This window comes from Salvelinus namaycush, chromosome 35, assembly GCF_016432855.1.
Source record: "Salvelinus namaycush isolate Seneca chromosome 35, SaNama_1.0, whole genome shotgun sequence".
Classification (NCBI taxonomy): Eukaryota; Metazoa; Chordata; class Actinopteri; order Salmoniformes; family Salmonidae; genus Salvelinus; species Salvelinus namaycush.
The window spans coordinates 24,010,857-24,027,611 of record NC_052341.1 but is presented as its reverse complement, the minus strand read 5'-3'; the positions used below and the strand labels follow the sequence as shown (position 1 = coordinate 24,027,611).

At 43.8% G+C, this 16,755-nt stretch overlaps 1 protein-coding gene across 1 annotated transcript in view; it reads left to right on the top strand.

Moving 5' to 3' along the window:
* cacna1g (calcium channel, voltage-dependent, T type, alpha 1G subunit) overlaps positions 1 to 16,755 on the top strand; it is a 276,474-nt gene that overhangs the window by 204,298 nt on the left and 55,421 nt on the right. The window contains exons 15-20 of the mRNA XM_038974934.1: positions 2,490 to 2,668; positions 3,506 to 3,829; positions 4,225 to 4,514; positions 8,420 to 8,543; positions 14,618 to 14,686; positions 16,145 to 16,329. Of these exons, the coding sequence (XP_038830862.1) occupies positions 2,490 to 2,668; positions 3,506 to 3,829; positions 4,225 to 4,514; positions 8,420 to 8,543; positions 14,618 to 14,686; positions 16,145 to 16,329 (1,171 nt within the window). The remainder of the gene's footprint in view (positions 1 to 2,489; positions 2,669 to 3,505; positions 3,830 to 4,224; positions 4,515 to 8,419; positions 8,544 to 14,617; positions 14,687 to 16,144; positions 16,330 to 16,755) is intronic.

Here is a 16,755-nt window from a genome sequence, read left to right as displayed (position 1 = left end):
TGCACCTTAGAGGCTGCTACCCTATATACAGTTGAAGTCGGAAGTTTACATACACCTTAGCCAAATACATTTAAACTCAGTTTTTCACAATTTTCTGACATTTAATCCTTGTAAAAATTCCCTGTCTTAGGTCAGTTAGGATCACCACTTTATTTTAAGATTGTGAAATGTCAGAATAATAGTAGAGAGAATGATTTATTTCAGCTTTTATTTCTTTCATCACATTCCCAGTGGTTCAGAAGTTTACATACACTCAATTAGTATTTGGCAGCATTGCCTTTAAATTGTTTAACTTGGGTCAAACGTTTCAGGTAGCCTTCCACAAGCTTTCATTCTGGCCCATTCCTCCTGACAAAGCTGTTGTAACTGAGTCAGGTTTGTAGGCCTCCTTGCTTGCACACGCTTTTTCAGTTCTGCCAACACATTTTCTATGGGATTCAGTTCAGGGCTTAGTGATGGCCACTCCAATACCTTGACTTTGTTGTCTTTAAGCCATTTTGCCACAACTTTGGAAGTAAGCTTGGGATTGCATTGTCCATTTGTAAGACCCATTTGTGACCAATCTTTAACTTCCTGACTGACGTCTTGAGATGTTGCTTCAATATATCCACAAAATTTTCCTACCTCATGATGCCATCTACTTTGTGAAGTGCACCAGTCCCTCCTGCAGCAAAGCACCCCCACAACATGATGCTGCCATCTCCATGCTTCACGGTTGGGATGGTGTTCTTCGGCTTGCAAGACTCCCCCTTTTTCCTCCAAACATAACGATGGTCATTATGGCCAAACAGTTCTATTTTTGTTTCATCAGACCAGAGGACATTTCTCCAAAAGTACGATCTTAGTCCCCATGTGTACTTGCAAACCGTAGTCTGGCTTTTTAATAGTGGTTTTGGAGCAGTGGCTTCTTCCTTGCTGAGCAGCCTTTCAAGTTATGTCGATATAGGACTCATTTTACTGTGGATATAGATACTTTTGTACCTGTTTCCTCCAGCATCTTCACAAGGTCCTTTGCTGTTGTTCTGGGATTGATTTGTACTTTTCGCACCAAAGTACGTTAATCTCTAGGAGACCGAACACATCTCCTTCCTGAGCGGTATGATGGCTGCGTGGTCCCATGGTGTTTATACTTGCGTACTATTCTTTATACAGATGAACGTGGTACCTTCAGGCATTTGGAAATTGCTCCCAAGGATGAACCAGACTTGTGGAGGTCCGCAAATTTTTTCCGGAGATCTTTAGATTTTCCCATGATGTCAAGCAAAGAGGCACTGAGTTTGAAGGTAGGCCTTGCAATACATCCACAGGTACACCTCCAATTGACTCAAATTATGTCAATTAGCCTATCAGAAGCTTCTAAAGCCATGACATCATTTTCTGGAATTTTCCAAGCTGTTTAAAAGCACAGTCAACTTAGTGTATGTAAACTTCTGATCCACTGAAATTGTGATACAGTGAATTATAAGTGAAATAATCTGTCTGTAAACAATTGTTGGTAAAAAAAAATACTTGTGTCATGCACAAAGTAGATGTCCTAACCAACTTGCCAAAACGATAGTTTGTTAACAAGAAATTTGTGGAGTGGTTGAAAAACGAGTTCTAATGGCTGTGGCTAAGTGTATTTTAAATTTCCGACTTCAACTGTATATATTTCTTAAATCCATTCTTTTACTTTTAGATTGTATGAATTGTTGTGAATTGTTAGATACTACTGCACTGTTGTTGCTAGGAACACAAGCATTTCGCTACACCCGCAATAACATCTGCTAAATATGTGTATGTGACCAATGCAATAGGATTTGATTTGATTTGATAAAGCAGCAGCAAACCACAATGCGTCATTCTGCTACAGATCTATCTGAAGAGTCCAAAAGTATTCCTGCTGCTGTATCTTCGTCAGTTTTAGTGACTCATTTCACAGACACATATTACCATATGGAAACATGCTACAGGGGAGAACAATCCCCCAACACTAAGACAAATGAGCTCCTGGTGCGGTTAGAGGAGTTGTTTAAGCACAGTAACTGGATAGTTAGGGAGAGAGGAGAGAGGAAGAAGGGATAGGATGAATTGAGAGAGAGACAGAGGGAGGGAAGAGATGGTGAGGCAGAGAGAGAGTGAGGGAGGGAGGGATAAGACGCACACCAACTGAGATGAAAGATACATGCGTCCTCTCTATGTCATGCCTTCATCTGTCTGTTGAACATAATCGTCAGATTAGAGATGAAATATTGATGTGGTCGAGAACAGTAAGACATCCATATTTCAACTTCTTACTTTAGAGATACCCTTATAACTGTCTCTCCCCTTCACCCTTCTCTCTCCCTCCCGTGTTCCTCCTACATTTTACTACCTCGTCTTTCTCTATCTCTCTTTTTTTGTCCATCCTCGTTTAACCATTCTCCTTCCTCCTTTCCCTCCCTTCTTCCTCACTCTCTCCCTCTCTGCTCCCACTTTCCCCCACCCTCTTCTCATCTCCCCTCCAGTAGTCCCAATAAACGGTCATGTTGACCTGAAGAACTGTCTGACCCCTCCTCTGATTACCCATACTGCTGCCACCCCCATGCCCGTTCCCAAGCTGCCCGCCGTGGGTGACCCTGCCCTGGGTTACGAATCCCGACGCGGCAGCAATGTCTCCATGGACCTAGCCTCCTACGACAAGTCTCCGGTTAGTATTCTATAGTACTACACTATTACACTATCAAACTACTGTCTCCTCCCAGCGGCTGGAACCCATGTATTAAGCTCTGTGCCCTCTCTTTGCCCACAGAACAACTAAGATATTCAGTCTAACCCAGGGATGGGCAACTCATTTTATTTTTTGGGCCCCCACCCCAATAAAAGTTGCCCATCCATGGTCTGACTTGTCTGGATGATGTTCAAGATGACAGCTATGATGATTAATTATGATTAATATGACCTTTCATCAGCGTAGCTCTCTGGACACTTACTGATGCTGTAGCCAAACCCACTGATGCCATAGCTACACTTACTGTTGCCAGTTATGACTGATGCCATAGCTACACTTACTGTTGCCAGTTATAACTGATCCTATAGCTACACTTACTGTTGCCAGTTATGACTGATGCCATAGCTACACGTACTGTTGCCAGTTATGACTGAAGCCATAGCTACACTTACTGTTGCCAGTTATGACTGATGCCATAGCGACACTTACTGTTGCCAGTTATGACTGATGCCATAGCTAGACTTACTGTTGCCAGTTATGACTGATCCCATAGCTACACTTACTGTTGCCAGTTATGACTGATGCCAGCCACAATGTTAACTGGTGCCAGCTATAGTAATGACCACTGAGCATTGAGGATAATCTGATGATTAGTAAGACAAAAACCTGTGTAACAACATCTAAAGTTCCATATACAGAAGTTTTCCATATTGTAAAGTTCCCCAAAGGTTACAAAAGTTCCCTAAAAAATGGATCTGTTCACTTCTTTTGTGTTGTTCATACATTCTCTCCCCCTCCATCTCGCTCTCTCTCTAGACCAGTGCCCGTAGCACCTCACCTTACGCCCCGTGGTGCTCTGCCAGTGGCTGGACCAGCCGTCGATCGAGCTGGAACAGCGTAGGCCGTGCCCCCTCGCTCAAACGGACAAAGCTTCAGTCTGGCGAACGACGGTCGCTCCTCTCCGGCGAGGGAGGGTCCAGTTCGGAGGATGAGGAGGGGGGAGGAGGGGGGACATCGGAGGGGGACGATGCATCCCTGTGTCGTACTAACTCCATGTCCCAGTCCCAGCCCAGACACAGGAGGATGGAGTCGGTGGAGACCAGGGGGTCCATAGACCTGGCCCCCGACACACTGCTACAGGTGAACACACACACCAAGGGATCTAGAGACCGGCCCCCATAAACACTGCTGTGTGTGCTCTAATTAAGCAAACAGGCCCTAGGAGGTGTGGTATATGGCCATATATCACAAACCCCAGAGGGGCCTTATTTCTATTATAAACTGGTTACCAATGTAATTAGAGCAGTACAAATAAATGTTTTGTCATACGCATTGTATACTGTCTGATATACCACGGCTATCAGCCAATCAGCATTCAGGACTCGAACCACCCAGTTTATAATTTTGTTGTGATCATATACTGTAGGTAGTCTATTATAGGCAGTTGTCACTGGATAGAACAGCTTTCTTCAGTGTTTTAAAATGCCTTCAAGTATCTATGAATGACTGTGTTAGCCATGTTTGTAAAACTCTAGGTGCCCTACCTGTATCGCTCAGCCAGTATGCACAGCTCCAGACCCCCCTCGCTAGGAGGCCTGAGAGCCCCAGAACACAGTGACTGTAATGGGAAGGGTACTTCGGCCCCTGGCGGGGCCCTGGCCCCTACACAGCTCTCCCTGGAGGACAACACGGAGGGCGACGCAGCAGAGGAGGAGGTGGTCGTGGGTCATTTTGCCAGGCTGTTATGCTGGCTGGACAGGAAACAGCCAGAGTGGTGTCGACAGAGAGATACCTGGTCCCTGTACATATTACCCCCAGACTCCAGGTTAGACACACACACGCACATGCACGCAAACACACACATACACTGATAAAAGTTATATAATTATGCTATGTGCTCATACTTACCCATCTGTGCATGCATGTCTAACAGTACCCTTGCTGGGCCCCAGTTGCAGTGGGCAGTAGGGTTTGTCCTGTTCTAAGAGTGACATTGAGGACACAGGCACTGTGTGGTGTCCATTCTGCCTCCCTACAGAGTCGGGTAGTAGAGTTTGGCCTGTGTTGAGAGTGACAAAGAGGACAAAGACTCTGTGTGGCGTCCATTTTGGCTCTATACAGAGCCAGACACCTACCTGTGCTCAGGGTTATATCAGGAGACAGAGGCTCAGTGGGAAGCTGGAGTCCCACAGCTGTTCAATATGGACAGACCTCCATTCATCTCCTCGAGCACTTAATGATAACGCTTAGGTATTTTACTCTGGGCGAATTTCTAATTCCTATCTAGACAGATATGTTCACCTTAAGCCAACTTGACTAAAGCTAAAGCAGTTGGCTAAGGCAGAAGCACAAGCCTAGCATACAAGCTAAAAACGTTTCAAAGAAGTCAAAATTGTATAATGGGAGTTCACATCAACATAAACTCGTGAATACTGTAATGTGGACGGTAGGAAACTCTGACAGTCCAAATATCACAGATGTCAGTAACTGTATACTAGCAAAAGGTCATGGCTATGATCAACATGAGACATTTAGACAGATGCTTTTTATTCATTAATCATCGACCAATCAAATAAGGTATTATCTGACGGGTGCAGTGTGTGTGTGTGTGTGTGTGTGTGTGTGTGTGTGTGTGTGTGTGTGTGTGTGTGTGTGTGTGTGTGTGTGTGTGTGTGTGTGTGTGTGTGTGTGTGTGTGTGTGTGTGTGTGTGTGTGTGTGTGTGTGTGTGTGTGTGTGTATGTGCGTCTCAACATAACATGGAGGATCTAGAACAGACAATCATCATCATGTTGTGGGAGTTAGCGTGACATCCTTGGCCCACATGATGGATTCATACACGATGAATGAATACATGATGAATACTTTAGCATTGAGGGCTAGCATGCAGAGATGAGAGGAATTAACTCATCCAGCGTGTAGATAATGATGGGTGTAGTCAGACGCGCACACACAGACTCACACACTCACAGTCGTGTTTAACTAACCTTGTGGGGACACACAATTTGTAACCATTCAAAATCCTATTTTCCCTAACCCTTAAACCTAACTCTTAACCCTAAAACTAACCCTAAACTTAATTATAACCATAACACTAATTCTACCTGAACCCTAAACCCCCTAGAAATAGCATTTGACCTTTTTTGTTTGACTTCTTGTCCCCACAAGTATAGTTAAACACATCCACACACACATCCACACACACACACACACACACACACACACACACACACACACACACACACACACACACACACACACACACACACACACACACACACACACACACACACACACACACACACACACACACACACACACACACACACTGTCATCATGAAGGTAGTTTTACTGAAGATGGAGCAGAATACCGATCTAAGGGATACGCTATTGTTCCCTTTTGTACATTATGACAGACATGCTCCATCAGAGTGGGCTTAATGCATGGACTCATTATTTTACTCCTCCCTCTATATCTTCCCTCTTTCTTTACTTGTCTTTTTATCTCCTTCATTCATTTTCCATTCCCCTTTCTTTCCATTTGAAGCTATAGCCGTTTCTTGTCAGTTAGTGAAGCTTAGACTTAATTAATTATCACTTCAGCTGTGGTTCATTGAATTACTATGCATGAGGAAGGGCTTGGATTTAATGTGGATCTATCATCATTATCTTTGAGTGTGCGTCAGGTAGCCGACCGGTTAGAGTGTTGGGCCATTAACCGTATGTTCGCTAGTTTGAATCCATGATCCTACAAGGTGAAAAATCAGCCTGTGTGCCCTTGAGCAAGGCACCCTACTTAACCCTACTTGCTCCAGGGTCGCTGTTGATAATGGCAGACCCTGGCCGTGACCCCACTCTCCGCGGGTGTGTCAGGGGGAGTTGGGAATATGCAAATAACACATTTCCAGTACGTGTGGGAAATAGGACAAATATACAGTTGAAGTTGGAAGTTTACATACACCTTAACCAAATACATTTAATCTCAGTTTATCACAATTCCTGACATTTAATCGTAGTAAAAATTCAGTTAGGATCACCACTTTATTTTAAGAATGTGAAATGTCAGATTAATAGTAGAGAGAATGCTTTATTTCAGCTTGTATTTCTTTCATCACATTCCCATTGGGTCAGAAGTTCACATACACTCAATTAGTATTTGGTAGCATTGCCTTTAAATTGTTTAACTTGGGTCAAACATTTCGGGTAGCCTTCCACAATAAGTTGGGTGAATTTTGGCACATTCCTCCTGACAGAGCTGGTGTAACTGAGTCAGGTTTGTAGGCCTCCTCGCTCGCATACACTTTTTCAGTTCTGTCCACACATTTTCTGAAGGATTGAGGTCAGGGCTTTGTGATGTCCACTCCAATACCTTGACTTTGTTGTCTTTAAGCCATTTTGCCACAAATTTGGAAGTATGCTTGGGGTCATTGTCCATTTGGAAGACCCATTTGCGACCAAGCTTTAACTTCTTAACTTCCTGACTGATGTCTTGAGATGTTGCTTCAATATATCCACATAATTTTCCTGCCTGATGATGCCATCTATTTTGTGAAGTAAACCAGATCCTCCTGCCGCAAAGCACCCCCACAACATGATGCTGCCACCCCCGTGCTTCACGGTTGGGATGGTGTTCTTCGGCTTGCAAGCCTCCCCCTTTTTCCTCCAAACATAACGATGGTCATTATGACCAAACAGTTATATTTTTATTTCATCAGACCAGAGGACATTTCTCCAAAAAGTACGATCTTTGTCCCCATGTGCAGTTGCAAACCGTAGTCTGGCTTTTTTTTATGGCAGTTTTGGAGCAGTGGCTCCTTCCTTGCTGAGCGGCCTTTCAGGTTATGTCGATATAGGACTTGTTTTACTGTGGATATAGATACTTTTGTACCTGTTTCCTCCAGCATCTTCACAAGGCCCTTTGCTGTTGTTCTGGGATTGATTTGCACTTTTCGCACCAAAGTCTAGGAGACAGAACGCGTCTCCCTCCTGAGCTGTATGACGGCTGCGTGGTCCCATGGTGTTTATACTTGCGTACTATTGTTTGTACAGATGAACGTGGTACCTTCAGGCATTTGGAAATTGCTCCCAAGGATGAACCAGACTTGTGGAGGTCTGCAAAAAACTTTTTTGAGGTCTTGGCTGATTTCTCTTGATTTTCCCATGATGTCAAGCAAAGAGGCACTGAGTTTGAAGGTAGGCCTTGAAATACATCCACAGGTACACCTCCAATTTACTCAAGTGATGTCAATTAGCCTATCAGAAGCTTCTAAAGCCATGACATCCTTTTCTGGAATTTTCCAAGCTGTTTAAAGGCACAGTCAACTTAGTGTATGTAAACTTCTGACCCACTGGAATTGTGATACAGCGAATTATAAGTGAAATAATCTGTCTGTAAACAATTGTTGGAAAAATGACTTGTGTCATGCACAAAGTAGATGTCCTAACCGACTTGCCAAAACTATAGTTTGTTAACAAGAAATTTGTGGAAGGTTGAAAAACGAGTTTTAATGACTCCAACCTAAGTGTATGTAAACTTCCGACTTCAACTGTAAGTGCTCACCTATTTATTTCATGTGTAATATACTTCATTAATACTTCATAGAATACAAGGGCATGTGTCTGAATAGTGTTATACACTGTGATGTTGTATTTTGCACATGCTTAACATCTCTCATATGTTTTCCAATTATCGGAATGTTTATTCTATGAATGATGAATTGTGTGTTTTCCAGGTTTCGGATGGCGTGCAATAAGATAATAACCCACAAGATGTTTGACCACATTGTTCTGGTCATCATCTTCCTCAACTGCATCACCATCGCCATGGAGAGGCCGAGGATAGACCCATACAGCGTGGTGAGTGACCACACACACACACGCATCACCCGGCATGGAGAGGCCGAGGATAGACCCATACAGCGTGGTGAGTGACCACACACACACACACGCATCACCCGGCATGGAGAGGCCGAGGATAGACCCGTACAGCGTGGTGAGTGACCACACACACACACATCACCCGGCATGCATGCAGACACACATGGACACACAGGTAGACACACACACACTCACAATATACACAATATACCTGGCTCTCTTCCTTACCCCATCTGTTATACTGTCCAACCCAAAGCCCTTTGATAATTAAAGCTGCAACATCATCCAGCCTTATGCAGAACGGGAATAAACACACTAATTAACACGGTTTGATATTCTCGCTGATGTAGCGAACGTTTCTGCACCCGTAGTAATTGGTGTCCAGTCTCTGTGGACTCCAGCTGTAGCGGCCTTGTTTTCTGTCTTTAACACAGATGAGACAGCGGTTGTGGTAATTGATTCAATTATCTCCCTGCCTGCTGGTCTATTCTGTATGGGGATAATACTGTGGAAAATACATGTTTAACTAATGTAGATAAAGCCCTCAAGGTTTATTGTGGGAGGATGAAATGAGTGTGAGGATGAAATGAGGGGGAACATGAGAAAAAAAGGAAATGACAGAGGATATCGAGAGGATATCTGAAACACTCACTCACACACACACACACACACACACACACACACACACACACACACACACACACACACACACGCACACACACACACACACACACACACACACACACACACACACACACACACACACACACACACACACACACACACACACACACACACACACACACACACACACACACACACACATGCACAATCACTTTCACATACACAGACTTTCACACATGTACACCCATTTGACACACACAAACCACACACAACTCTGTTCAGGGGAAAACATTACGATGCACATACATTTCTCATGTTGTGCTGCAGCTGTAATTATCAGCCCCTGTAATGAGGTGATTATTGAAATTGGATGGAAATGTGTATGGAGATTGGGTTGCCTGGCAGTGACCTCTCAACAGTAGCTAGCAGGCCACACACTCAGTAAGGACACCACACACGCACACGCATACACACACACATACGTATACACACTGAACAGTGAATATGAGTATGGATTTAGCCTCGTAGCTGCATTACCTAATGTTATTTTACGTCAATCTTATTGGCCTGGTTTATTACTGAGTCTGATTGGTTTTTGCAGGTGTATATATATCGTTGGTGATTTAGAATGAATAGGTTTGATTGTGAGTTACATTCGCTAGAGACTTTAGCGGTGTGTTATTACGAACAAACGCAGTTGAGGTTATTGCTTTTGCTGGATACATACAATTTACTTACTGGAGACTTCCACAGACTCTTTTTGCAATTTCACCTGTCTGTAAAGCAGATGAAGTAAGACCTTGTGCCATTTACTCTGAAATAGATAAGCTATTTGTTTCTAATGAGGCTTGATTGGGAGTTCCGTTTGTTAGAGACTCTCTCACAGTAGATTACTAATAAATACGGTGGAGTTTATTGCTTTTGCTACATATATACAGTACATACTTCCACAGGAGCTAACAGATGTAGGATCTTAATTTGATCACCCTGTTGTAGCAGGAAATATAAACATAGTGTATTCAAGGCTTAAAAAGGCTTCAAAAGTTTGTCAATTCCGCTTTAAGATGACAGACTTGATTTGCCCTAACAAAAAATGTATCAACCCCTGCAAAAATGGCCAATAATTATAATCCACAAAATAATTCACATGTCCTGTTGCTGCAGGATTATTTTCCTGCTGTGAGAAACTGGCCAAATGAAGATCCTACATCTGTATTTCACCTGTGCCATTTACACAGCAGTAAATAACTATTTGTTTCTCTTATGCATTTGCAGAACAATACATTTCCCTTTTGGTTATAATTCAATTTATTGTGGAATGTTGGGTGAATAATTGGTTTAGTGTCTAGAAAGTCGTTCCCCAGCTTGGCACCACGTTTCATCACGTGGTTGTCAGGCTTTGATGGTTTAACACCACCGGAAACAACAGTTGCTTAGTTACTGATCTGTGGTTCATGAAATTAATTCATGGTAGAACATACATTTATTCAATGCTTTATCTTTAGGAGTTATTATGAGGTTGACTGGCCTGGAAAATAACCAATAATGTCGACACCTGTTTGTTCATAATTGCTTGTATATTGAGGCATGCAAGATAGGAAAGGAGAGAAGAGGAGAAGGAAAATAAGGAGAGGAGGAAAGGAGGGAGGAGAGGCAAGGAGAGGAGAAATAAGGAGAGGAGGAGAGGAGATGGAAACTAATCATATGTGGAAATCAGTTGGTGTGTGTGACAGACAAGCCACATCAGAAGAAAGAGGGAGACGTTTTGCTCTTTCTAGGAGCTCTCTGTGTTGGTCACTGTCTTTTGGAATCTCATCCCTTTCTATTTTTATTTCACTCTTACTCACTGTCAGAATATATTCAGCAAAGTTAATCCTAAACTACTTCAGAGACGACTCCGGCGTATATTTTTAGTATCTTGTTATTACTCACGTTGCTCTCTCTCTCTCTCTCTCTCTCTCTCTCTCTCTCTCTCTCTCTCTCTCTCTCTCTCTCTCTCTCTCTCTCTCTCTCTCTCTCTCTCTCTCTCTCTCTCTCTCTCTCTCTCTCTCTCTCTCTCTATCCCTCTCTCTATCTGTCTCTTTCTCTCTATCTGTCTCTTTCTCTCTGTCTCTTTCTCTCTCTCTCTCTGTCTCTCTCTCTCTGTCTCTCTCTCTCTCTCTCTCTCTCTGTCTCTCTCTCTCTCTCTAGCTCTCTTTTCTATTCCAGTGCTCCCTCCATTCACGAGGCTGTTGGTTTATAATGAATGAAAGTATGAAAAACACATGGTCACAGAGGATAGGAATGACCGGTGTCGGCCCCGGAATTCTTAAACAATTTAAACAGGCGTTCCGATGATGTCACCACAAATATTCCCAGAGACTTTAAGAATGTTTTATAATGTTGCGACAGAAGTGGCTTGAGGAGATGTACGGGAGGGCGTGGGAATGAAAGTCCACACACACGCACACACACACACACGCACGCACACACACGTGGGGCTGGTTTTGCGCCGTTTGCATTGAGTGCACCACCACAATACTCATAACTGCGCCAGAAATGAGTGTGTTTATATAACGTGTGTGTGTGTGTGTGTGTGTATGTTGGGTAAATAAGCAGTCAGCCCGAGGGTCTGTACATTCCAGCTACACTGCTTGTTTTCTTTCCTGAGCCCTTGTTTAGATTCCCAAACAGTTTCTCATCCCCCCCTTAACAAAAGGCTTAGTTAATACACCGACATACTCTTCCTCTCTTCCTCTCTTCCTCTCCCCTGCTCTCTCTCTCTAACCCTCTCTCTAACCCTCTGCCTCTCTCTCTCTCTCTCTCTCTCTCTCTCTCTCTCTCTCTATCTATCTAAATACCTTTTTACATCAGCAGATGTCACAAAGTCCTTATACAGAAACCCAGCCTAAAACCCCAAACAGCAAGCAATGCAGATGTAGAAGCACGGTGCCTAGGAAAAACTCCTTAGAAAGATAGAGGGGTGGTCAGTCCTCTTCTGGCTTGGCAGGGTGGAGATTAGAAGAGTACATGACCATTAGGGCCAGATTGTTCTTCAAGATGTTCAAACATTCATAGATGACCAGCAGGGTCAAATAATAATCACAGTGGTTGTAGAGGGTGCAACTGGTCAGCACCTCAGAAGTAAATTAAATGTCAGTTGGCTTTTCATAGCAGAGCATTCAAAGGTCGAGACAGCATGTGCGGTAGAGCGAGGGAGAGGGAGAGAGAGATAATCAAATCCGGACAAATCAGCCTCAAAAACAAAAAAGTTAAAAACAGCAGGCACGGGTCAAGGTAGCATGAACAGCTCAGGGTTCCATAGCCGAAGGCACAACAGTTGATGCTGGAGCAGCAGCACGACCGGGTCGACTGGGGATAGCCAGGAGCCATCAGGCCAGGCAGTCCTGGGGCATAGGTCTAGGGCTCAGGTCCTCTGGGAGGAGAGGGAGAGAGAGAGAAAGAATTAGAGGGAGCATACTTAAATTCACAGAGGACAACAGATAAGAAAGGATAATTACACTAGATGTAACAGACTGATCCTAGCCCCCCGGGATATAGACTATTTGCAGCATAGATACTGAAGGCTGAGACAGGGGGGGGGGTCGGGGGACACTGTGGCCCTGTCTGATGATACCCCCGAACAGGGCCATCCAGGCAGGATATAACCCCACACACTTTGCCAAAGCACTCACACCACTAGAGGAATATCAACAGACCACCAACTTACTACCCTGAGACAAGGCTGAGTATAGCTCACGCAAGACCAGACAGGGAGATCACGTCAGTATAGCGGGGGAAAAAAGCCTTGCACGACATGACGCACCCCTCCTAGGGACGGCAAGGAAGAGCACTAGTAAACTAGTGCATCAGCCCCCATAATAGGGTCAGAGGCAGAGAATCCCAGTGGAGAGAAGGGAGCCGGCCAGACAGAGACAGTTAGGGCGGTTCGTCATTCCAGTGCCTTGCTGTTCACCTTCGCACCCCTGGGCCAGACTGCACTCAATCATAGGACCTACTGAAGAGATGAGTCTTCAGTAAAGACTTCAAGGTTGAGACCAAGTCTGCTTCTCTCACATGGATAGGCAGACCATAAGAGCTCTGTAGGAGAAAGCCCTGCCTCCAGATGTTTGCTTAGAAATTCTAGGGACTATAAGGTCTGAGCCTTGTGACCGTAGCAAACGTGTAGGTATGCACGGCAGGACAAAATCTGAGAGATACTGTAGGTAGGAGCAAGTCCATGTAATGCTTTGTAGGTTAGCAGTAAAATCTTGAAATCAGGCTTAGCCTTAACAGGAAGCCAGTGTAGAGAGGCTAGCACTTGAGTAATATGATACATTTTTTTGGTTCTAGTCAAGATTCTAGCAGCCGTATTTAGCACTAACTGAAGTTTATTTAGTGCTTTATTCAGGTAGCCGAAGAGTAGAGCATTGGATTAGCTTTTCGGCATCATTTTTGGACAAAATTATCTGATTTTTCCAATGCTGCCCTTGAAATGTTCTTGATATGTTCGTCAAAAGGGAGATCAGGGTCCAGAGTAACGTCGAGGTCCTTCACAGTTTGATTTTAGACGACTGTACAATCATCAATATTAATTGTCAGATCAAACAGCAGATGTGTTTGTTTCTTTTGATCTAGAACTAGCATGTCTTGTTTCGCCGAGTTTAAAAGTAAAACATTTTCCGCCATCCACTTCCTTGTGTCTGAAACACAGGCTTCCAGGGTAGGCAATTTTGGGGCTTCACCATGTTTCAGGTAGATAGAATTATGGTCAGATTTGCCAAATGGAGGGTGAGGGAGAGCTTTGTACGTGGAGTAAAAATGGTCTTGAGTTTTTTCCCTCTGGTTGCACATTTAACATGCTGATAGAAGTTAGGTAAAACTGATTTACGTTTCCCTGCATTAAAGTCCCCGGCCACTAGGAGCGCCGCCTCTGGATGATCGTTTTCCTGTTTGCTTATGGCGGTATACAGCTCGTTGTGTGCGGTTTTAGTGTCAGCATTGGTCTGTGGTGGTATGTAGAAAGCTATGAAAAATAGAGATGAAAACTCTCTAGGTAGATAGTGTGGTCTACAGCTTATCATGAGATACTCTACTTCAGGCGAGCAAAACCTTGAGACTTCCTTAGATATCGTGCACCAGCTGTTGTTTGCGAATATACATATGCCGCCGCCCGGTGTCTTGCCAGGGGCTGCTGTTTTATCCTGCCGATAGAGTGTATAACCCGCCAGCTGTATGTTATTAATGTCGTCGTTTTGATTTGGAGGGAAAGTTATGTTGTGGAAGGTAGTATCCTGTATATGTCATTGTAAAATAAATCCAAGTTTATACAACCCTAAATCGATATTTTTGTACAAACATGCTGAAAAAGGCTAAATCTTCCTCTCTTCTCTTCCTGTCTTCTATCTCTCTCGCTTTCTTTCTCTGTCTTTGTCTCTCTCTCTCTGCAGGAGCGTATCTTCCTCACATTATCCAACTACATCTTCACAGCGATCTTCGTGGCTGAGATGACAGTCAAGGTAAGAGGGGACCAGGGAGACAGATCCTACCAGCGGGTAAACCCACACTCACCTACCCAGGAAGACACACTGATCACTGTGCCTCGGGGCTGTGGTTAAGGCCTCCACAGATCTGGTCTAATCCACAGAGCCAGGTTAAATCTCTTCGCCCTCTGGCTGATATCAGGACATGTTAGGTAGAAGTTGCCCGTAGGCACAAATCTAAGAGTCCGAACCTTTTCAGTAAGAGTAAAAAAATGCCCAACTGACCATAGATCAGTGTCTCGTGGGAAAATGTATCCTACTCCTATGAGGACTTCTTATAAAGCCTCATATCCATCAGTGGTTTCTGTGTTCATTCTGCCCCAAAGCTTATTTGAAGAAATAGAGAGAGATGAGGGGGAGGGGAACGGAAGTACCGTTGTGTGTTTCATTAACGGTCACCATTTAGAGTGAGATGAGAAAATAGATCCTAGATGAGAAAATAGAGCCTAACAAAGTACCTGAAATACCTTAGATAGCTAAGATGACAGAAATACATTAAGGCACGGACCACCTCCAAATGATTGATCTTCAGCTCTGCTGTTTCACTGTCATTAAGACAGACAAAGCCTTTAAGAAAACAGGCTTTCAGTGTGATACCTCGGTAAGCCTCAAACACACACTCACACGAATGGGAGGGAATGCTTGCACACACACACATACACACACACACAAAGAGAGCGAGACACCTGTTACTAATACTAAGGAAAGGATTGTCTAGCCGATATTCAAATATCCTGGCTTTGAATGGAGGGTCATGTCTACGTATAGAGGCTTGTGGCAGGGGTAGGGAGCGGTGAGGAGGGGTGAGGGCTAGAGAAAGTTCACAGGTGTCACTCACTAAGACCTCCATTTCTATTCTGGTGCCCAACGCAATGCCAGGGCTCACACACACACACGCACACACATTGAGGGCAGACGGACACAAAATGGAAATCATGCCCAGGAATAATGGGGCTCGGGGGAGGTTAATTAACGTCACACACAGGAAGTCAGATGTCTGGGGGAAACTGACAGGGGCATAGGAACCAAAGGCTTTGTAACCTCGACACGTCTTTGTTCATCAGGGGTTTGATCATTCTCTTTGATACTGCCTGGTTATATATAGATTCATGCCTTAACGCTCTGACGAGGCACAGCATATGCAAATGAAGCCATGCCTAGTTGAGATGCAGTTTGTGAAGTTTCTATGGGTTCTTGTTGTGTCTCAGTCATTTTTGTAGATTGAAATACGGAGAGAAGAAAAGTCTTCAACAACAAAAGTTTGTATCTCACTTGACTTGGCCTAATTTACTTTGCACAACTCTAGAGGTGCCTCTCTGATTGACTGCTTTGACTATGTGTGTTTGTGTATATGCGTGTGCGTTACTGTCTTTCTTTGTGAATGTACTTTTGTAGCATGTATGTCGTTAACCCAGTGTCTGTGTATATTCTCAGGTGGCTGCACTGGGCTGGTTACTTGGTGATAAGACCTACCTGAGGAGCAGCTGGAACATTCTAGATGGGATTTTAGTGATGATCTCAGCCATAGATATCCTGGTCTCGTTGGTATCGAACAGCAGCCCCAAGATACTGGGCATGCTCAGAGTGCTGCGCTTGCTACGGACGCTCAGGCCACTACGGTGAGTTACACAAACAGTGGACCCACACAAATACACACGCACATATACTCACACACACAAACACATATGCACCTTCTCACAATACCACAAAAAGACCTGTTCCCAAAACAGTACAGTATATCTACCAGCCAACAGAGTGTGAGACTTTCCCCATATACAGTATGCTGTACTAACTTGACATACTGTATCTCTTAGGCCTGCACAATGAATCAAATTCACATTGAAATCGCAATATTGACATGTACAATATCCATATTTCAAGAGCTACATATCTTATGCAATATTTTGAAATGCATCTCAGTCTTGTGTAACGTCCGTTTTTAGGAGCAAAATCATCCTGCAGCTGCTTCCCACTAGGGTTACTGGTTAAATATAAAAAATCTATGTAAAAAATCATAAAATAAGATGATTTTGACATACATTTTT